A 23619-nucleotide genomic window follows, 5' to 3' on the forward strand; every position below is an offset into this window, starting at 1 on the left:
ACATATATTAAGAAATTAGAAAGATCTCAAATAAACAACTTTACACCTTAAGGATCTAGAAAAAGAAGAACATATTAAGCCCAAAGTTAGTACAAGGAAGGAAATGATAAGGATCAGAGCAGAAATAAATGAAATAGAGGCAGAAAAACAATAGAAAGGATTAACAAAATGAAGAGATTGTTCTTTGAAAAGAAAAACAAAATTGATAAACCTTTAGCTAGAAAAAAAGAGACAGGATTCAAATAAATAAAATTAGATATGAAAGAGGAAAGATTGCAACTGATAATACAGAAATCCATAGAATTATGAGACTACTATGAAAAACCATATGCCAGCAAATTACATAACCTAAAAGAAATGGATTTATTTCTAGAAACACACAACCTACCAAGATTGAATCAGGAAGAAATAGAAAATAAGAACAGACCAATAACAAATAAAGAGATTGAATCAGTAATCAACCAACTCCCAACATAAAAAAACTGCAGGACCAGGTAGCTTCTCTGAAAGAGAATTTTAAAGAAGAATTAATACCAATTCTTCTCAAAACTCCTCCAAAATATTGAGGAGAAGGGAACTCTTCCAAACTCATTCTATGAGGTCAACATTACTTTGATACCAAAACCAGGTAAGGACACAACCTAGACAACTATAGGCCAACATCCCTAATGAATATAGTTGCAAAGATTTTCAACAAAATATTAGCAAACTGAATTCAAGAACACATTAAAAGGATAACACAGCATGATTAAAAGGATAACACAGCATGATTTATCCCTGGGATGCAAGGAGGGTTCAAATATGCAAATCAATAATGTAATATATAAACATCAATAAAATAACAGATAAAAATCACATGATAATCTCAATAGACACAGAATAAGCATTTGACTAAATAAAACATCTTTTTATGGTAACTCTTCACAGATTGGGTATAGGAGGAACATACCTCAACATAATACAGAACATATATGACAAACCCATGGCTAACAGTACACTAAATGTAGGGAAATTGAAAGATTTTTCCAAAGATCAGGAACAAGGCAAGGATACCCACTCTTAGCACTCCTATTCAGTATATGGACAAATAATCAAGACAAATAAATAAAGTGCATCCAATTCAGAATGGAAGAGGTAAAACTGTTGTTATTTGCTGATGATAAGATCCTATATAAAGAAAGTTGTAAAGAATCAGTCAAAAACTGTTGGAATTAATCAATTATTTCAGTAAAGTGGTAGTATGCAAAATCAACATACAAAAATCAGTTGCCTTCCTTTACACTAATAAAGAAGCATCTGAAAAAGAAATAAAACCATTCCATTCAAAATAGCATCAAAAACAATAAAATACTTAGGAATAATTTTAACGAAGGAAGCGAAGGATCAGTACAAAGAAAACTACAAAACTTTACTGAAAGAAATTGAGGAAGATACAAACAAATGGAAAGACTTCCCATGTTCATGGGTCTGAAGAATTAATATTGTTAAAATGACCATACTACCCAAAGCCATGTGTAGGTTTGATGCAGTCCCTATTAAAATACCAAAGGCATTCTTCACAGAAATAGAAGAAACAATTCTAGAATTTGTTTGGAACCAAAAAAGACCCCAGATAGCCACAGCAACACTGTGTAAAAACAACAAAACTGGAGGTATCACACTTCTGAATTTCAAACTATACTACAAAACAATAGTAATAATAGTAGTATGGTACTGGCACAAAAATAGATACACTGAGTAATGGAACAGACTAGAAAGCCCAGAATTAAGCCCTGGCATATACAGTCAATTAATATTTGACAAGGATGCCAAGAATACTCAATGGGGAAAGGATAATCTCTTTAACAAAAGTGCTGGGAAAACTGGAGATAGACATACAGAACAATGAAACTGGGCCCCTATCTCACACCACTCACAAATTAACTCAAAATGTATCAAGGACCTGAACATAAAACTTGATACCGTAAAACTCCTAGAAGAAAACTTAGGGAATAAGCTCATCGGTATTGATCTTGGCAATAATTTTTTGGGCATGATGCCAAAAGCACAAACAACAAAAGCAAAAATCAACAAATGGGACTACATAAAACTCAAAAGCTTCTGCTAGTAAAAGAAACAACAAAGTGAAAAGACAACTTACAGAATGGAAGAAAAATTTTGTGAACCATATTTCAGATAAGGCGTTAATATTCAAAATATATAAAGAACTCAGCTAACTCAATAACAACAATAACAAAAATATCAAGTAATCTGACTAAAAAATGGGTAAAGAACTAAATAGAGATTTATCCAAAGAGGACATCAAAATGGACAGCAGGCATGTGAAAAGATGTTCAACATCACTAATCATCAGGGAAATGCAAAACAAAACCATAATGAGATATTACCTCACATCTGTTAGAATGGCTGCCATCAAGAAGACAAGAGACAACAGGTGCTGGCGAGAATGTGGTAAAAAGGGAACCCTTTTATGTTGTTGATGGGAATGTAAATTTGTCCAGCCACTATGGAAAACTATATTAAGGTTTCTCAAAAAATTAAAAATAGATCTACCGTACAATCCAGCAATTCCACTTCTGGGTATATACCCAAAGGAAATGAGAACAGAATTTCTATGAGATGCATGCACTCCCATGTTTTTTGCAGTATTATTCCAATGGCCAAGATATAGAAACAATCCAAATGCCCATCAATTGACGAATAGATTAAAAAGATGAAGTTCATATACATGATGGAATATTATTCAGCCATGAGAAAGATATTCTGCCATTTGCCATAACATGGATGAACCTTAAGCACATTATGCTACTCGAGATCAGTCAGACAGAGAAAGACAAGTACTGTATGACATCACTTATATGTGGAATCTAAGAAAGTTAAACTTAAAAAAAACAGAGAGTAAAATGGATTACCAGGGGATGGGGGGTGGGGAATAAGAGCAGTGATGTTTAAGGTTCAAACTTGTAACAAGTAGTAAATAAACCATAGAGATCTAATGCACAGTATAATGACTGTAGACAATATTGTACTGTAATTATGTAATGTGATAAATATTACTACATTGGCATGTTACAATATATAAAGTATCAAAGTAACATGCTGTACATCTTAAACTTACATAATGTTACACATCAAATTTATTCAATTCAAAAAAGGAAAAGATAGACTTTAAAACTGTAGCTATTAATTATACCTTAATGAATTTTGAGCAAATTTTTAACAAAAATTATTTAGAAAATATTTTTCTTGGGTTATTTCCATATAGGATATTTTTAAAAAATAGTTCCTTTCTATACTAGTGTGATCAAAGAATTTACACCCAATTTTTAAAAATAAATTTAATTTTATCAAAATTTCACATGTGCTCAGTAAACATTTTTATGTATTTATAAAACTAATAATGAACAATAGGAGTTGCATCCTCCCTCCTCTCTTTCTCTTCACACTCTATGGAGGTAAACTTTCATACCTGTTTTGTTTTAGCTACTTCTGATAGCTAAATATTTAAAATAACATTTCCACACTGCTTTTACTTGATTTTTCAGTTCTTGATATTATCTATTGAAAGACTAACATGAAATGTAGCTTGTATATGTTATTTCACACAAAATTACCCTTTCCTCCCTATATAGTTTTAACACATTTATAACTAAATCCTTATTCAGTATTATCATTAATATGACCATGTGAACATTTTTTTCATGGTTCCAGGGAGGCTCAGATTGTTCATTCAATGTGTGTACTTTCACTGAATAACTTTTGTTCAGTACATCACTAAACCACCCATATATCCATTGGTTTTCTTAAAGAACAATTTTAAACTAAGCTCTCCTTGCCTCTGCTTTCAATGTTTTTTTTCCTTCTAATTTAGTTACAGAAGTGAAATATAACTAGCATACATAGCATTACCATCATAATTTGACTTTAAATTTCTCATTTGGAATTTTTCAATATCATCACTTTTCGCCAATCTTTAAAACCTGTGTAAATATTTGCATTATTGACTGCTGAAAAGCAGTAACTTTTGAAAATGATTAATGGAATAGAAAATCTTGAACTCAGAAAATGATACTACTCTAGGTGCTGACTTTGTTGCCCTCTTTGGAGGAGCATATTTACAACTACTAAAGTTCAAACTTGTCAAATTGTTTTTGCATCTCTCTTTTGTATTGTATTTTAAATTTACATAGTTTAGAGAGCTCATCCTCTTTATGTCATAATTTTTTCCCAAAATAAAATGTCTTAAGAAAGGGAATGATCTAGCACTTTTGTTTTGCTTTTATTAAAACAATAATAACAATAAACTCTAGTGTCTTGACATAGACTTTTTGTTTATATCCTTGATATTTTTTGAATTTAATATATATTTCTATATTTTATTAAACTACATCTCAAAAGCCACTATTGATTTCTATAAATTGGATCAGCCATTGACTTAATAAAGAGGACATAATTCAGCTCTCAAGGTAAAATTTATTCTTTTTTTAAGATTTACCGTCTCCTCAACTCCATTCAGAAATTTGGCAGATTGGATGGCCATTGACATTTTGGTGAACCACTTGACAATGACTTTTAAATGGAGGTTTTTATTATGTTTTTTGTTTTAAGAAAAAAAGGTTGAAACTGAATAGAGTCTTTATAATAATTTAATGGTATTATTCTATGACAAAAAAAAAAAAACCTAGAAAGAATTCAGTCCTATTTAAACATCAGTTGGTAAGAAATACTGCTTATTTGCTTCTTCCCACTCTGTACACCAGAATCTTAACTGCATTAACAAGCTGTCTTCCTAGTAGCCTGTATACCTACTTCTCGAATGTTGAGAGAGATTCTTTTACCATAGTCTTTGTAATTAGAAACATCAATTTGTTGAATATAATTGAGCCCATGTGATTATTTTTAATATGTAATTTTAAATTTTTAACAAATTCTCCTTAAATGTAAGTATGAATTTTTTTACAAATCATAAATTGTACATATGGTAGTTACTCTAAATCTTCAATTTGTCAACTTTAAAGATTGTTTAAAAAATCTTATTTTAAAAATAACTGTAAAAACATTATTCATATTTTTCTTTTTGTCACATCCAGATTTGGCTTGTTGTCTTCTGTGTGTCACCAACTGTTTCTAAGTCCAATATGTCCTGGCATATCAATTCTTTGTGTCAAGGAATATGTAACAATTTGCATAAAAGTATCAATCTCAGCTTTCCATTTATTCACAGTTCATTTTAGGTATATTTTATTTATCAATAATGTTTCACTAAAAGTTTATTTCCATCCACTATATTCTGGAAAATGTCAACCAGAATTTGCTCATTTTACTCAGAATGTCTTCTATCCATTTCTGCATGACCATTAAGCATTTTTTTTATGCTTTCCCAATATCTCTCTATAATAGCAATATTAGTCATCTACATTCCACATTCGAAGACTCAATGGTGATAGGATACTGTTCAGTTATTTTTGTTGGAGCTAGTGTCTTATGGATATAACCATGATTTTAGAAGAAAGGAATAATAATTTACCTACACAGGAGCTGGACCCATAACTTTATTAGCATTGAGCTAATCATACTGCAAGTCAGAGTGAACTCGTGTCTATAGGAACGAGCATACTAAACTAAACTACCATAGGCTCTTTCTTCATTAGACAATAATGACTTAGTCTGTAGTGGGAGCATATATATGTATATATTTTAAAACTCTGTGTTATACCAGTGTCTGTAAAATAGAACAATCATACAAGTTAAAGCCATATCATTCCATTTCAACAATTGTGGTGACCAGATCAGAGAATGATATTTACTTCGACTATGTCCTTGTCCTTAATTCTCACAAGAATAAGTACTGTCAGAATCCTCAAAGAAAGTCTTCAAGGCATCTTGGAAGAAATGCTTTCGAAGCTTGTCAATCAGCCTGCATTATGACTGTTTTCAAATTTCTCTAGAGAGGAAAACAGGTAGCCTTCAAATTGCAGCCATTAGCGCATCTCTTGGGTCTGAGGGAGATCAGGGAATTATTATCTAATAATCTTCTTTGCTGTCTGACTTTGTATTCTGACCTGAGTAAACTGTGAAATTAGGCTAAATATGAAACTATCCTGTGAAACAGTGCTAAGTATTTAAGTAAACTATGAAACATATGGGAGATTCTAAATCAGTTTGTAACTCTTTAATATGGACCAGGAAGGTCCTGGCATGTATTCCCAAGCCACTCCTTGAATTATAAACCACAGTTGTGCCACGCAGCATTTGTGGCCTCAATGCTAGTGACAGAAACACAGCTTCGTCCCATTGTATAATTCCCAATAAAAATTAATTCTCAAAAAATAAAACTGACTAAAGAGAAGAAATACATACAGTAATCTTCAGAACATTTTTTTTTCCTTTTCTCTTTATCTGCCTGGAGTTAGTTAAAACAAATCTTGACCCATCATTTATTTAACAACTTAGCAAAACTGATTGTCATGGTTGAACCTGGAATGACATATAAAAAATAAAGAATAGGCAAATCTAATGATGTATTTCAGGATATAATTGGTAGCCTGTACTCAAGGCTGACCTTATCACTTGGGGATGAAAAAAAAACATGGTAGTAAAATAAAAACAATGTTTATGTTTACCAATCTCCTAAATTTAATTCTTTTAAATAATAACCTATCACTCCAAATGGAAAATTGTATGATCAGAATAATTTGTGTAAGGGTATGATTTATGCCACAATGAATGGGGTGTAAATAGCAATATTTTAGTATGTGTACAGAAGTTTACTTCAAATAAGAAGCTATTTTTAGACAATAGACTTAAAATGACTATATTCTTTCATCTTTTCTCCTATGCAAAGATGTATGGATTTAGTTGTTTCTTTTAGAATATTACATGTACACTGGCAGGCAATATTATATTTTTTCATATTCCTAATAAGTGTCCCGTGGAGCTAAGCTGAAAGCTCACTTACAACAGAGACCAAGTCTGTCTTGGTCAGTGGAACAACTCCAGTCCCAGCCCTGTGGCTAGTATATGTCAGGTGCTCAAAAAGGTTGAATGATATTGTTAAATTAATTGAATGGATATAGAATCAATGCCAAGTCATCACACTCAGTGCCTGACCAGGGCTTTTTATAAAGCAGTGGATCTCAAAATAATTCGCTAAACCTGCAACATGGGCATCAACTTGTTAGAAATGCAAATTCTCAGACTCCATGACAGATCTTCAAAATCAGAGACTCCTGGGGTGGGCCCAGCAATTTGCGTTTAAAAAGCCCTCCAGGTAATTCTAGTGTGTGCTAAAACTGAGGATCACCAAGGTAAAGAAGCCTCAAATACAGTCTAGAAAGTGACATCAAAGTTTTTCAGAATTATGAGAGTGTCTCAATGATCTGTTTTAGAAAGACAAGTCCTATGGACAGATTGTGCATTATTTTAATTTGTCAAGAACTTTTTTATTTCTCAAGAATTCATTTTAACTAGAGGAGCTATTCCCTATTCATGTGTAGTAAATTATGTGTTTTGTGTAGGAAGGCTGACTTAGTTGGAGTTACTGGTACAGATCCTGAGACAAGGACTTGGGTGCAGATGGTTTATTAGGGAATTGGTCCCAAAAAGCACAAGTGCGGAAATGATGAGCATGAGAGAGTAAAGAGAAAAGCCAGTCAAGAATGTGTTACAAAAATGCCTGTTGGTGGGAATGTAAGTTGGCACAGCCACTATGGAAAACGGTATGGAGGTTCCTCAGAAAAATAAAAATAAAATTAACATATGATCCAGCAATCCCACTCCTGGAAACATACCTTGACAAAACTGTAATTCAAAAAGATACATGCACCCCTATATTCGTAACAGCACTATTTACAATAGCCAAAACATGGAAACACCTAAGTGTCCATAGACACATGAATGGATAAAGAAGATGTGGTACATATATACAGTGGAATACTACTCAGCCATAAAAAAGAATGAAATAATGGCATTTTCAGCAACATGGATGAAACTAGAGGTTATCATACTAAATGAAGTGAGTCAGAAAGAGAAAGACAAATACCATAATGTATCACTTATATGTGGAATCTAAAATATGGCACAAATGAACCCATCTACACAACAGAAACAGACTCATAGACATAGAGAACAGACTTGTGGTTGCCACGGAGGAGGAGAGAGGGAGAGGGATGGAGCGGGAGTTTGGGGTTGGTAGATGCAAACTATTACATTTAGAATGGATAAACAACAAGGTCCTAACGTATAGCATAGGGAACTAAATATATTCAATATCCTGTGATAAACCATAATGGAAAAGAATATAAACAAAGAATGTATATATGTGTATAACTGAGTCACATTGCTGTACAGCAGAGACTGACACAACATTGTAAATCGTCTATACTTCAGTAAAATAATTGGAAAAAAAATGTGTTACAGAAATGGATTACAAATGTGGGCAAACAGGGCTTAATCCTATGGTGAACCTTCTTAGAAACTGTGTGTGGAATATAGCTCAGAATCATCCCACTGGAAGGTGGGGAGACTGAAGCCTTTATCTACTTTCTCCCATCCCCATTGGTTGAGAGTTGACCTGCAGTGATGCTAACATACCCCTCCATCTAGGTTATATTTGCGTATAGCCAAATAAGCTGGAGAAGGTCCTCAGGTAGAGAAGATAAGAGACATAGACTCTTGAGATGGGACATGATGATATGCTGGAAACTGTTTTCACCTGCAGTTGCAGGCAGTTCACACAGGCTGAGGGGCTATGAGGCAAAGAAACCCTCTAACATGATAATTCTCACCCAGTTCACAATAATCATTTAATGTCTATTATGAGACAGGTTCAGAGTTAGTGGTTGGGAATATAAAAATAGATAAAACACCATTCCTGCCTCAAGAAGATTTTGATGTAGTGGAGAAGTAGACAAATTAAAAAGGTAATTAAAATATAATTAGATATGTTCAGTGACAGTGGTATATGTCTACATTTAGAAGAGGAATTTGTGGGGGAGAGGGGGTAGTGATCATGGATGACTTCTTAGAAGTGATGATGATAATCATGGTGAAGGGGGATCCTGAAGACACTTAGAGGCTGGCCAAATGAAAGAGGCTTTGGGGGTGGTGATGGGGTTTGTGTTTGTGGACAGAAGCCAGAATGATTGAGATGTGGATGGGAGGTGTAAAAAAAGAGAAAACAATCATAGGCAATATTTGAGAAGATTGTCTGTACAAGTCGGTTGAGAGATCATGTGTTAGGTGGAAGGAAGTCTAGCATCTCATAGGTGAAAAAAGGAGAGATATGGAAGGCACAAGAGTGTGTAGGTAACTGATGCTGCAGATTCCCTAAGGAGGAAAGAATAAAGGGACCTAACGTTCTGTTGAAAAATTAGGCCCTTTTTAGGAGAAAGAGTGCCTATTTTCACTGTGGAGTGAAGAGAGGGGATGAATGAGGTTAAGATGGTGTGTATTTATTTGTAAAATAGAGAAAATAATAGTGACTACCTTCAAAGGGTTGTTAGGAGACCTAACTGATGAAAGACATTAAAATCTTTACCGTGGCTTCTCACAGGTAGTACAAACCCCAAAATGTTAGCTAGTGTTATTCAAATAGGGATTTTGTTTATTTGCTTGCTTTGCTTCAGATTTTAGAGGGACAGAAATTTGAGGGCTTAAAACCATGTCTACCCATTGATCATTACTTTAGCTAGGAAATAGTTACCCGTGAAGTTGTAAGGAAATGGGCTAGGGGAGCTGGTTGAAGGTTGATTGTTACTGTCAAGGGAAATGGGAAGGAGCAAAACTGATAATACATACACGGAGAATTGCTAGTTGGAATCAAGTATCCAGTAAAGGTTGGAAGCCATGTTTTTGCAGTGACACTAAACCACATAGTTGTGTGATCCATTTCTAGGAAAGGTGCAGCAGTGTATTCTAAGGCATGTAAACAACATTCAGGGTAACACTAGTCATTTTGTAGAAATTGTGCACTATAAACACTGACAGATAAGCATATATATAAACAGTTTTTTAAAAGTTGAAAAAATTCGTCAAGATGTTTAAGATCAATGAAAATTCTAAAATGTATAAGATGATTTTGAATATTCTTATATCATGCGATCATAGCCCGGGTTCCTTTGTCAAACTCTGAATTCTGTTCTACAAATGACATTTAATTTGAGCATTCAGCAGTTGGTGCCTCAGTTTCAACTGACATTTTGTTACTAAACACAGTTCTAACACCATAAGGTGATTTGTCAGTGGTAAGAAGAAGATGGTTTATATTTCACTATAGTGAAATAGCACAGACGGGAGAGTCAATTGCTTGGAATTCTGGAAAGTGTCCATGCCGTCAAGTCCAACATTATTGAAAACATTTTTTTACACTAGGCTACAAGGTATACTTTTTATGGAAAAAGCTATGAAAGAAACTTGGAAACATTAGAAAGCTTGACGGCGCTGTTTTAATTCTGTAAAAAGTTCAAGGATCATACCTCCAATGAGCTTAAATATCCTGAGAATGACCAACACAGTCACTTTAGGAATACGGCCATGGAAGTTCACAATTTTCATTTCTTTGTTTTTCTTTTGGATACTTTGTTTTCTTTTGGATAAGACCTTTTTAAAGACTTTTTTTCCCCCATGAAGTCTTTTGATTCTAGAATTATCAGCATTTTATACCATTCTTGATATTTTAGAAAGCAGAGTCCCTGTGAAATACTGGAAGAGCCCAGGGATAACAGAAATATCCAACTAGGAATGTCTTTTAATAAGTAATAGTCAGCTTCCATAGTGGCTTCATCAATGATGCGCTATTGAAAACCCAGAATATGGCCAAGTTACACAAGAACAGTAGTAAACTGATTAACTAACAGCAAAAGCTAGATGCTAATGCCTTATTGCCACAATACCCAAGACTCATTGTCCATTTTTTCTTCTAGAAGCTCTTGGCCCTTCGGCCTGACAATCAATCAGACTAAGATAGATAGATAGATAGATAGATAGATAGATAGATAGATAGGTAGGTAGATAGATTTGATCAGTTAATCAGTATAGCAGGTTACATTCTGAAAAGAATATGGGAACTAAGACTCACTGAAAGAGAAACAAATTTTCTTACACCACTTTAAGACAAATGGCCATGGTACAGAATCGTGGATGAAATCATCTGCATTTCTTAAATTCTTCAGTGGATCATTCTTTCTCTCAAAGGTGTATAGTAGATGCAATAATAAGTTCAATGGAGTTCAAATCCATAAAACTCCAGTGTATACCACACAATGTTCTGTAACATTGTTTATAAGTATTTATATATTATATAATATTCAATTGTAAGTATTTTAACTTTTAAGAAAGCATAATAGTTTCTGAAACTTGGGGAAGTAGGGCTATGAAAATATTATATAGAAAAGATATTTACTAATTATTGACTCCAGCTTCCACCCCTGGCTTTATGATTTGGATAATTTACTTCAGCTTTTTCATATGCAAGTTGGACATAAATGTAGTGCTCATGTCATAAGGATATTGTAAGCATTAAATAAGGTTTAAAAGCACTAAGTGCCTGGCACATAGTAACCACTCAATTAATATTAGCTTTTATTATTATCATTGATATTCTATAAATGATATTCAATAAACACTTACTAAATTGAATAAATACATTCATAGTCTCCTGTGAGTACTGTCAAAATTACTGCAGCAACCTGAGTAAAGAAGGGAAAGAGGGTTAATGAAAGAAAGAGATCAACATTTTTCAACACATACTGTTACAGGTGCTTTAGATACATTCATCCGTTTAATCCTCACTATACATCTGTGAAAAAACTGTTATTCAGATAATCAGGGAACTGAGACTCAGAGTAAGTAACATAGCTGACTGTCAATAAAAAGACCCAGCATTTAAACTCAAGCCCCATTATTCAAATTTTGTGTTCTTTTTCTAATATCACATAGCCTCCAAGTTCTGAGGTATTTGACTTTGGAGATTTGAAATATTGTATTTCTATACTTCATTACCATGAAAATAATCAAGATCACCTCAGTTGATAAAGTGTAAATTGGGTCACTTTCTGATTATTTAATTTTTTGAAGTTAAATTCCAGCTATTGACTTCCTGTCAATACATGTTTATCGAATGGTTTGGTTTTAGGTGAAGTTGGGATCCACAGATGTATAAACATGAGTTAGGGCTATATAATTACCTTTTCTCCACAGACAATATTTAGTGAAAATCTGCCTTGTGCCTGGCAACAAGTTTTATTGAAACCTTATCTGCTTATGATTATTCTAAGGATATGGACCAGTAATCTAAATGAAATTCTCACTTCTGTGAAGCTTATATTTTGGTGCACAAAAAGAGACAGTAAGTGTGTGTGTGTGTGTGTGTGTGTGTGTGTGTCTCATGTGGGATAAGTGCATAGGGAGAGCAAGGATGGGTATCATGGAAGGCATGCCTGATGGAGTGATATTTAGACAGAAAGCTAGATGAAGGGAAGGAGGAGCCAAGTGCAAGTCTTGGGTGCTGAGGACCAGCAAGAAAGCGGTCCAGCTGAAGCACAGGGAGTAAGTGGGATATAAAACACAAGATGCCCTCACAGCCAGTTACATAACTACACACTATTTAATTAAGGCTGGAATAAAGGCACAGTGTTAGAGAGTGCAAGAAGGGGAACAATACTGCTTGGGGTTAGGGAGGTAGGGGTGGGAAAGGATTTGACATTTGTTTCAGTCTTTGAATTTTGAGAAGTACTTTGTCAGGGAGAGAGAAAAGAGAACAGATCAAAAGGAACAGAGCAAAAGCATGAAAGTTCACAGTTGTGAAGGGCCTGTATGTTGCCTTTTGATGTGATCAGTAGACTTCTCTATAAGATTTTTTTTCTTTATTTGCTTCAAGACACCAAGAAAGCCTTACTTCCTAAAACCTAGCAATTAAGTGCCAGAGTGTCCCCAAATCATCATTTTAAGCTCTGATCAACATCCAAATAAGAACTTATATTTATTTTTTTGGCCAGTTATACTTAAGAATTAATTTACTCTGCCAAGGGTCACTTAGCTTTCAAAAAATAAAGTAAAATAAATATTTTAATGTAATTCCTGTCTTGTGCTAAAAGTTAACATATTAGAATATGATAAAACAGACACGGCAAGGGATGAGTGGTCCTTCAACAAACACTGCTTTTCTTAATTGTTTTGGGATAATGTACCTTTAATCACTACAGCTGACATCTAAAAGAATCCCAATGCAAGCAGAAACAGAGTTAAAACAGTAACACAATGGTCCCCACACTGGAAATAATTGTCAAGTGTTTATTTATAGCTTCATCAGGCAAAGTACGGAAATCATGACTTCACTTCTAATCACTGTTCAATAATTTAGGACACAGGAATGTGGTCTATGCCGTATGATGAACACAGATTCTCTATTTTCTTACGTTAGTGCCCATCCTTCCACATTAAGAAGCATAGCAGGTAGCATACTGTTGGCCAGATCTCAGTGGTGGCGTACTTCCACCTCCCAGGGGGTGTGGGAAGACCCAACTGCACAGCAGTAACTATAATTCTAGCATATCCGTTTATGAAATAACTTTGGCAGTAATGGCAAGAGGATTTGGATGAAAGTGTATTTGTGGTCTTCCAGCTGGAAGATCAGAGCAGAGATTCTAAAGCAAAAGGCACAGAGTGGGATGGCAGATAGTGGCTGCTTGGATAAGAACAGAAGAGAGTTGGGGATCCATGCTGAGCTCCAGGGGAAATGCAAACAAGACAGTCTTTTCAGAATATCCTCTTGCTGCCCACTGTCAGCGCAAGAGATTACTGATGCCATCTGCTGGATATTCTTGGGATTTAAAAATGGAATCTACACAAATGATACGCTAGTGTCTCTTTATACTGTGGCTTCAGTTCTTCTAGTGAGAAGAAAAACAAAAACCAAATAAGCTAAAAACAAAAACAGAGCAAAGCAAAGTCACGTATGTGTTTAGTGTACCTTAAGGTTGGAGCTTCGTGTTGTCACTCTGCATTTCAGAGAATTATAGTATTTAATCGTATTGTGTTTTCTAGCAGAAGTCTGTGGTAGTGCAATATATATATGACACTCAGGCAACCGGATGTTGACTTTGTACTATAAATCCATGAATCTATTGCTAAAAATCTGCTATGCAATATTAATTTTATACATGATATACACCCTTTCTGTATTTTATTGGAAAAGAGGATAGTGGTTTGGTTTGGTTTGGTTTTGTCTTATTTTAATTAGAAATGGAGAAAAAGAATAAAAAGAAAGAAGAATAAGTGTCACTATTTTGTCAGAACTCTTACATATGTGTTTGGGTTTTACATAAAATACTGTAATTCAGATTTTTTTAATATATGTTTTTGTTTTGTGAAAAATAGCCTTTGTTACTTCGACTCTCTGTAGGATTATTGTAAGGCCATGTTTTTAAAATTACAAAATTCCTCATGGTGCTTCAATAAAATTTTAGAATTCTTAGAAATGTGTAGCTAAGTAGCATTGATTCTGGTCTACATCAACGCAAAAGTACTAATGCCATGAGATCTGTAGTGGGAAAAATGGTTCTGTGGTCAAAATCATTTGGAATATGCTAAATTCCAAATATCTTACCTTGGAGATCCGTAAAGCACATTCATTAAAATATGATGAGTTGGTATTTATTGAGAGTTTACTATGTGCTATTATTACATTTAATCTTTGTCATGATTCTATCACATGGGCACTATCATTAACCCTAGTGACAAATTAGGAAACTGAGGCTTACAGAATTGGTAATTTGTTCAAAGTCACACTGTAAGAAAATAGAGAAAACTCTCTGACTTTAGAGCTCATAAGTCTGAAATCATATGCTCAAAATAATAATATATGAAACAATATTATGCATTAATATGATTTTTATATTAATTATATTTCAGTGTTGATATTAACCTGTTAAAAGCTTTGAGGATTAATGCAGTAATGACATCTATTTAACTTAGCTTAACTTGGCATTTCTAAATCTATTTGGCTTCTGAATGCTTACAAAGTTTAGTGGAAATAGCGTTCCACAGAATACAGTTCTAGAAATGCTGATATAAGCTATAGTATTGCAGTAGGTGAGGAGCCAGGAAGGGAGTAGCTTTTTAGTATTTCTCTGACCACTTGCTCCAAATAACTGCTGTGTCTTTCCCCAGGCAGGCCACTGACTCCGAGGATTCCACTTGGTGTTTTGGAATGGGCAGGGATAGGAAGCAAACACCTGGTATCTTTGCTGCTGCAGATGTACAGAGCACAGGAACCCTTTGCATAAATGTGTAATGTGTAGTATATCCTGCAAAGGGAGTGAGCTTAATTTAGTTAAGCTACAAGGTTGAGTGAAAAACAGCATGCTGCTGTTATTGTTGAGTCAATTAAATTGCCCTCTGTGCTCGTAGGAACTGTTCCACATTTATTATCAGTGAGATACACGCTCTGGCAGTTTCTTTGCTTCGGAATGTCTTATATTTAGCACATCTCAAGATTTGAGAACGGATGATGGAAGACATGGTGATAAATTGTCGGGCTTTTCTAAAGATTCAGAAGTTCTAAAGTTCCTGCCAGTGACAGATGGTCTGTCCTTACTCATCACTTGTCTTCCTGACAGGACTTGATTTTGTTTTTCCCCCTTTTTTGTTCAGTTCTCTTAAAGTAAGCTCAGCTTCTTGGGAGGTAGGGTAGTCTCATTTGTTATAACTATGTTACTATATATTGATGTGGTAGCAACCCTATATGAATATGCACCAAGCTCCCTGTACATGTGTAGTGATAAGAGAGAAGCATGGGGCAAGAGGGGAGAGAAACAGACGACCAAGAAAAATCCATACTTTTTTTTTTTTTTTGAAATTTTGGGTTAAATAGTACAATTAAGATGTACTAACTTGCTAGACATTTATAAGAATCCACAGACTGGGACCAAACAACTGTAACAGTGATGGACTTAGATATAAAATAGGTTGCCACTGGGCAAAAAAGGAAATATTTCAATCAAATTGCTTAATCTTTTTCATTGACTTCAAATATGTTTACTGTTGAAATAGGAGATGTGTTACTTAGGTAAGGAAGACAAGAAAAAAACAATTTTCCCTGTCTGAGTTCTAGTATAACTGAAGATAAGTATGAAGGCTTAAAATATTCTAGGAGGTCTTACAATTGCTTCTTAATCCTTTATCCAAACATAATTCAGTCCTTCAAGTTGGTAATGCAATTAGTTTGATATAACATTACTTAGGCTAAAGTATATCAAATGGAAGTGATTAATATTAATAAAAAATTTTAAAATTTTCAGATGAATTGATTTCAGATTTATAATAGTTGTTTGACATTTGTTATCTACACAAATACTGAGAATTTCTTTTTATGTAAATATGTCTTTCCTAAGAATGTTCACCACATGTTAGCTCCATTTGATTAGATGGGAAAAGCATAAACAATATTATCACTCCTTTTTACCTTTTCTTTTAACTCTACTGTAAATTTTACTTCTCTGGATATATACATACATACATATATGTTACATACCAGTATAGATATAGTAGTAGATTATATATAGATATCAATATAATATATATAAATATACACCTAATATAAATAGATACATAGTAAGTTTCCAAGGTCTAGGCTATTGAAGTCCCCATCATCTTTTTATGTCCCTTACTAAATACTCCTTCCATTACAGGTATCAGATACCTTTTTAATTAGTGGCTTTTTACATTGCTCACTTTTAATAACATTCGATTATAAAAAATCAGAGAAGTCATGCCAGATCATTTGTTGTGCATGAAGATATTAACCTAGACCTAAGGAAATTATATTCCTCTTTTAGTGGACAGCTCCTGAGATAGGTAGTGGAAGCATTAACTTTCTGTGTACCACATAGCAATAAAAAAGTTTCAAAGCTTCTTTATAACATGGTGTTGCAGTAATACATAGATTTTAGTTGTGTATACATGTATATTTTGTTATATAATTAAAGGGACGAGACTACTTTTTCATTGTTAAGTACTTTTCTGATGTAACTTGTTTTCCTTCCCCAAAGAAAAATGGGCTCATAAAAAAGTCCTGAGCATTCAGTATTTATAAAGAGGCCAACAAACATTGCACAGTTTTGAAATCATGCCTTTATAAAATCACAGAATTTAAAATTACTCTAATAAGTATGCTTATTAAAATTTATTAAGGTTAGAAGAAGGTGCCTAGCTAAGATTAGTAAAAATGTATTGCAATAAAGAGATAGGCTAAGTTACTCTAATCAGTAAACCCAAAATGCAACGTCTGAACATAACAGGGGTTTATTGCAGTGTTAGCGCAGTACCACATCGGGGAGTAGGGGAGTGGGGTCTGTTCCATGAACTCGAGCTATTGTGGTAAATGATTTATTTCTGTATCTGTAGTAATGTGCTCATATTTCCCCCTCATCTCAAATGTGTACTGCAAAGTGTCTTATATTTTAGTTTTTAAAAATTAATTAATTTATTTATTTTTGGCTGTGTTAGGGCTGCGTTGCTGCGCACGGGCTTCTCTAGTTGCGGCGAGCGGGGGCTACTCTTCCTTGTGGTGCGCAGGCTTCTCGTTGCGGTGGCTTCTCTTGTTGCGGAGCACGGGCTCTAGACACTCGGGCTTCAGTAGTTGTGGCACATGGGCTCTAGAGCGCAGGCTCAGTAGCTGTGGCTCACGGGCTTAGTTGCTCCGCAGCATCTGGGATCTTCCCGGACCAGGGCTCGAACCCGTGTCCCCTGCATTGGCAGGCGGATTCTTAACCACTGCGCCACCAGGGAAACCCATATTTTAGTATTCGTGAGTAAAACCAAAGGCAAGAGTAAGAGATTGTTTCCCTGCCAACCCTAAGTAAAGGAGGGTGGTATAGTTAGTAGAATCATGGCCTCAGATGAAATATTTGCCTTTCTCCTTTGCTGAAACACAAGATTGAGCCTACACCTATAGACTGTTTCATGCTTTTGCCTGAAAGTTTATTTCAAGGCAGAGAGTGTGAAAGATGAATAAATTTTATGGTCTAGACAAACTATCAGTGTTACCATTGTAACTCTTAACTTCCACTTATTTCATAAATGCTGTTGCACAAAACAACTTTTCACTTAAAAAGTTCCACAGGTTGATGCAGAATTCTCATAGACTAAATTTTGCTTAACCTTGCCACATGGTACAGATTATCTAAATGGGGACAATTTAAGCTAAATTGAGTCGTCTCTTCACTCTACTGCTAATATTGCTTCAGAAGTACTTTCAACCTATATCTTAGCTTTCACTTCTCTTTTCTCTGAATTCTTCCTCTTTCCGTATTTCAGTCATACATTTTTTCCCCCATATATATATATTTCTTTCTTTTTTATCCATAGAACTATTTTCCTTATATCTGAGTCTCCAGTTTGTATTCCTTTAAATTCTTATGGAGGTCCACTTGGTTTTTAACGCTTTTTATTGCTAATAAATTACTGATGTTGTGTCTAAGATTATTAAAGAAAAATAATTATAAAATTAGAAATAAGGGATGCCATTACCGGTTTAAAGTGATTTTTTTTTAGCTAAAACTGAAAACTGCCATGGGTCATATTTTCTACATTGTGTCATCTAAAAGTTGAACATGCGTGTATTTAAAAAAAGAAAGATAATAATTGTATAACAAAAATAGATAACATGTCCTCACTTCTATGATAATATGTTATCTATGCACCTTAGTAAGGTCATAAGAATCTATTTGATGTATATGGAAATAGTATAAAATTTATACCAAAATTTTAAAAAATATTCTGCAAATAAGTATATACTTTGAGAAAGTATTGAATCGCACAGATGTATTTCCTATTGTGTTTCTCATGATTCAATGCATCTTTCAGTAGGCATTTCTCAGTAGGACAAAGACTAACGCCCAAAAGTAATTCACACTTTATAACAATTCCTTGCTAGGTTTTAGAAAACATCTTCACTTAAAACTCAAGCTTTTGGTATTATTGCTGAAAATAACACAGTAATCTCTTATAAAACAGTCTAACCTAACATATATCTATATGTTCCATGACATGAATCATAAGAACATGTCTTAGAATATGTATGATAAAATTGGATAGAATGGAAACTTTGATACAAAAGCTACCTCTGTACACACACATACACACACACACATGGGCATGCACCTGTACAAGGGTTGCTTTTTTTGGCCTAAGCTAAGGATCATTTAGAATCAATTTATCCAAAGTTATTCAGTTAGGATTGCTACCTATATATATTTTATTTTTCTTTTACACAAGTTTTCTTTCTGTTCATATTATTAGCAAAACTACTGAAATTACCCACCTATAACTTGTGCTAATATAATGTCCATTACTTTTAGTCTTTACATTCAGATAATTTTATGATTGGATCTCCTTAGAATACACATACACAAAACTTTTCAGAACATAGAGCATTTTACTTTGTTAAGACAATGACAAACGTATACACAGGGAAGTAGCAGATAAGAATGTTAAGTTAGAGCCAGATTATGGAGGGATATGTACTTAGATATTTATTAGGTAGATTATAGAAGCTCATCAAAGTTTATTTGGAAATGTGTTTGGAACTCTACTCTCGGTTGAATCACTAAACATTATTATTTATATTATTTTTCAGTTGAAACCTTTGTTTTTCTGGGTTTTTAATTCATTATACTTTCAAACTTAATTAGAACGTCTACAATGCACTTACAAGATGAACACAAATGCTTCGACCATGTTTTACTCTAACTGTTTTCCATCTTCAATTGAGTAACAAAGACCTTTCTAACCTGTGATACACTTTTGCCATTTGCCAAGTATATCTATTTAGTTTGGTTTGTTTTTCACAATTAATGCTGACTGATGGCTGGCTTGTTTTCTGTTCCAGGTTGTGGAGACGAATTTGGTTGCTTTTGACTGTCACTGGATCATTATAAATGAGGTAAAGCCAACTAAACCTTACTGTCAACTCTGGGCCCTGTTTTCACATGTATAGTCACAGCATCTCCTACGGCCTTGAATTTCTAACAGAAAACAGAACACAAAGTAAACTTTCAGCTTACTGAATGGAGGCTGTTAAGTAAAAATAGAATAAGGAGTTTTTGAAAATTATAAAGGGCTTTATACGAATAAAATAAATGGAGAACGTCTTCCCCACTGAATATCTTTCAGTCTTTTCCGTTGGCACACACTGCCTACATCAGGAGATCATCTTTATAAAAAGTTCAGTTCTTCTTTGTAAGCAAAGTGAATTCCTCCCAGTGGAGGGCTTGTGTTCCATTTGTGTTTTACTGTTGTTTCTAGAACTTTTGTACCCCACCCCCTTACAAGTGGATTAAATAGTTCAGCACATGAATATGAATAAACAAGGGCAGATTGTTTTTCTTCTCATAAAGAAATATAACTGTTTTACAATTCACCAACTTGTCAAATTCCTTGTGAAAGTTTCTTTTCTTTTTTTCCCTGTAAGTACAGTGCATAAGATTAAAAGTACAGTATTGCAACATGAGAGCTTAGTGAAATAAGTTGTTCCATTAACACCTGCCAATCAGAGTTGGAGAGGACAATGAGCACATCAGTCTGGGGCAAATAATGAGATCAACAAGATCTAGTATTCAACGTATCTATTACTTATGAATAAAAAGAATGTGTTATTTATCAACAGATACCAAATGTTGAATTATAGAATAATAAGTTTTGTCTCAGGAACAAAGTAGCATTTTGGGCAAGAATTCTGGTTTTGCAGTCGGCAAGATAGGTTCAATCCTGGCTATGAAATTGGTTAGCTGTGTTACTATGGATATATAATATAATCATCCTGTGCTTCAGGTTTTATTTTGTTTGTACGGTATGTATAATAACATTTACTTTACAAGTTCATAATGAAAAGTAAGTGAAATATTATCTAATGCTCTTAACACGGTGCCTGACAAATGACACTCAATAAATGGTACTGAAGTAATGATCAGAGCACATTAAAGTTCACAGATCACTTTCTCACATATTATTTTGTTGAATACTAAATAGTATTATGAAGTGTTGAGGCAATGGGGTCCACAGAGGGTATACGACTTGCCTCTCCTTACACAGAAAAATAAAAATGATTCTTAGTTTCAAGTTGTTTCTCCTACACCACACTTCATTGATGGAATTTTAGCTCCCTTGATGGTTCTTTTTAGTTCAGTTTAAAGTCACTGGAAACATCTTACAAGCCTGTTTTCAGTCTGACAAACTTTAGGTCTACATGATTTGTCAGTGTATTTCTTATGTCAAATTAAGCTGTGTTTTTCTGAGATCCTGACAGATAATGTGTATATGTGAGATCTGCTTTTCAATGAAGTTTTTAAGTCAATCTAAAATGACTAAACATCAGGACAGAGTAAAGGGAAAAGGGAAACTTAACAAACCTTCATAATAACTTTTCAAATTCGGTAATTTCATCTCTATTTTTCTGCAAAGAATCTGAGGTTCAAATAAATTAAGCAGTTTGTAAAATATTACACAACTATGAAGAGGTGATAATGGGATTTAAAACAAGTCTTTTCTAGTCTAAAGCTTTGGTTGTTGTTGCTTTGTTTTCTTTTTTGATAATTTTCCTTATAGGTTATATTTTTGAAATTTCTGCTACCTGAATTTCAATCTTATAAGAGCCATTATTCTATTACTTTTTGTCTTTAGCTTATTATTTTCTAGATTACTATTTTTTGAAATAGAGAATCTTCCTAATTCCTTGTTTTTATCTCACACCCACCTTCTGATGGGGAAGAGACCACACAGATTTTCTGATATAAAACAAACTGGAGCCATTTTACTTGTTTATGTCAATATTGATGACTAGGGGGAAAAAGTGATCTCTTGCCTCCTTAGAGACATGGATTAATCAAACCAATTAATACTTATAATTGATAAATGGAAATGCCCATTCCTTTCTATTCTTTGGTAAGATTGCAGAAGGGACCCCTGAATTAATTTTCTTTTTCCATATTCAACTTAACTTCTAAAGTTATACTTGAATCTTAAAAGTGTGAACCGAGGTAGAGAGAGCTTCCCAGAACACCTTCCCAGAGCTTCCCAGAACACCTTCCCAGAGCTTCCCAGAACACCTTCCCAGAGCTTCCCAGAACACCTTCTCAGAGCTTCCCAGATAAATGGTATTTATCTTTTCCCTGCAATCAGTGTCCATCTGTCTACTGCTTATCTGTCAATTTGTGCTGTGCAAGAAATCGCTCCTTCATATCATAAAGAGGAAGTTTGACTGAGTAGCATGTATTTCATTGATGATGTATATCATGGAAAGAATAATAGCTTCTATTTTACTATATCTTTCATAAACATTACAACTCATTTTGTTGAACTTCTCATTAAATTTTATTTCATAAAATATTAGGAGGGCAAATGGTGTCTTTAAATGAGTGTTCCATAATATGGGCCACTATATTGCACAAAAAATAAAAACATCCACACAAACAGAGCAATCTAACTGGCAAATAACTCAAAAATGTTAGAATTATAAGACACAGTATAGAACACCTCAGTTCTTTTCTCCTCCTTCACATTTTAGTTTCCTACTGTAAACTCTCATAACTATAACTTCACCTTTACCATTACTGAACCCCTTATCTCTTTTTTACCCACAGCCCTCCTTATTAGTCCTTGAGCAAAGATGTAATCTTAGGTGGGGCAGGTCAATACCACTTAGCCTTTGAAAAATCTTACGTTCACAGCCCACACTGTTTATATTGGTTATTATTTTTTTTTCTAAACTGGGTTAAAACTCAGAGATCAAGCATATTTTCTGTATTTTCATCCCTAAGAAAAACCATCTGTCCCTGTATCTGTGGTTAGCACTCTTACTTCCACATGATTCTATTCAGCCACCTCATTCTCTCTGAAATATGCCTCAGGAAACTTGAGTCTCGCTACCTTTATTTCATTTACAGGCCTGTTTATAATGGATGAATCACAATTTACCCGAGTTTCCGTAAAATGAGAAACATGGATTTCTCGAATTTGCTAGGAAGATAATAAACTCTAAAAGGAGCAATGACAACAACAAAACCCAACAACATGCAAATGCCCATTTTGATTGAACATGGAAATCGTGACTCTCACTAGTTTGGTTTGTGTAGCTACTATTTTGTTGCTAATTTTAAAATGGGTTGCAAACATTTATTTAATCTTATTGCACCAGTAGTTTCTCAGAGAGAAACTATAAATCAAAGTTGGCATTGTGCATCATCATACAAATTGATGTCAAAACTTGAAAACAATATATTTTTTTCGCTTGCATTAAGTGTGCTATAATAATGAGAGGCTATGCTAGTTGATATGGTGTAATCAATCATATGTTAGTAGTTGATAATGGTATTTATCTTTTCCCTGCAATCAGTCGATGCAGTACAGAACAGCCTTTCCATATAAGTACTGTCATCCCTTCAGGGTCCTGAAGGAGATGGTCTAGCACTTTATTTAAGTTTTACAAAAGTTAGAAATTCAGGTAGGAAGATATATACACTGTTTAGAGCAGCAAGAAGCATAATGCTGTAGTCACCCTTCTATTCCCTGATGATACCGAACCTGACCTTTGGCATCCTGAATTCTTATTTAAATAGTTTGAGC

At 34.1% G+C, this 23619-nt stretch overlaps 1 protein-coding gene across 2 annotated transcripts in view; it reads left to right on the forward strand.

Moving 5' to 3' along the window:
- Window positions 1–23619, forward strand: part of GRID2 (glutamate ionotropic receptor delta type subunit 2) — a 1428522-nt gene that overhangs the window by 826868 nt on the left and 578035 nt on the right. For both annotated transcript variants that reach the window (XM_057547452.1, XM_007184090.2), the window contains exon 5: window positions 19889–19942. In XM_057547452.1, coding sequence (XP_057403435.1) covers window positions 19889–19942 — 54 coding nt within the window. The remainder of the gene's footprint in view (window positions 1–19888; window positions 19943–23619) is intronic.

The sequence above is a fragment of the Balaenoptera acutorostrata genome, chromosome 5, assembly GCF_949987535.1.
Source record: "Balaenoptera acutorostrata chromosome 5, mBalAcu1.1, whole genome shotgun sequence".
In the NCBI taxonomy this organism is placed as follows: Eukaryota; Metazoa; Chordata; class Mammalia; order Artiodactyla; family Balaenopteridae; genus Balaenoptera; species Balaenoptera acutorostrata.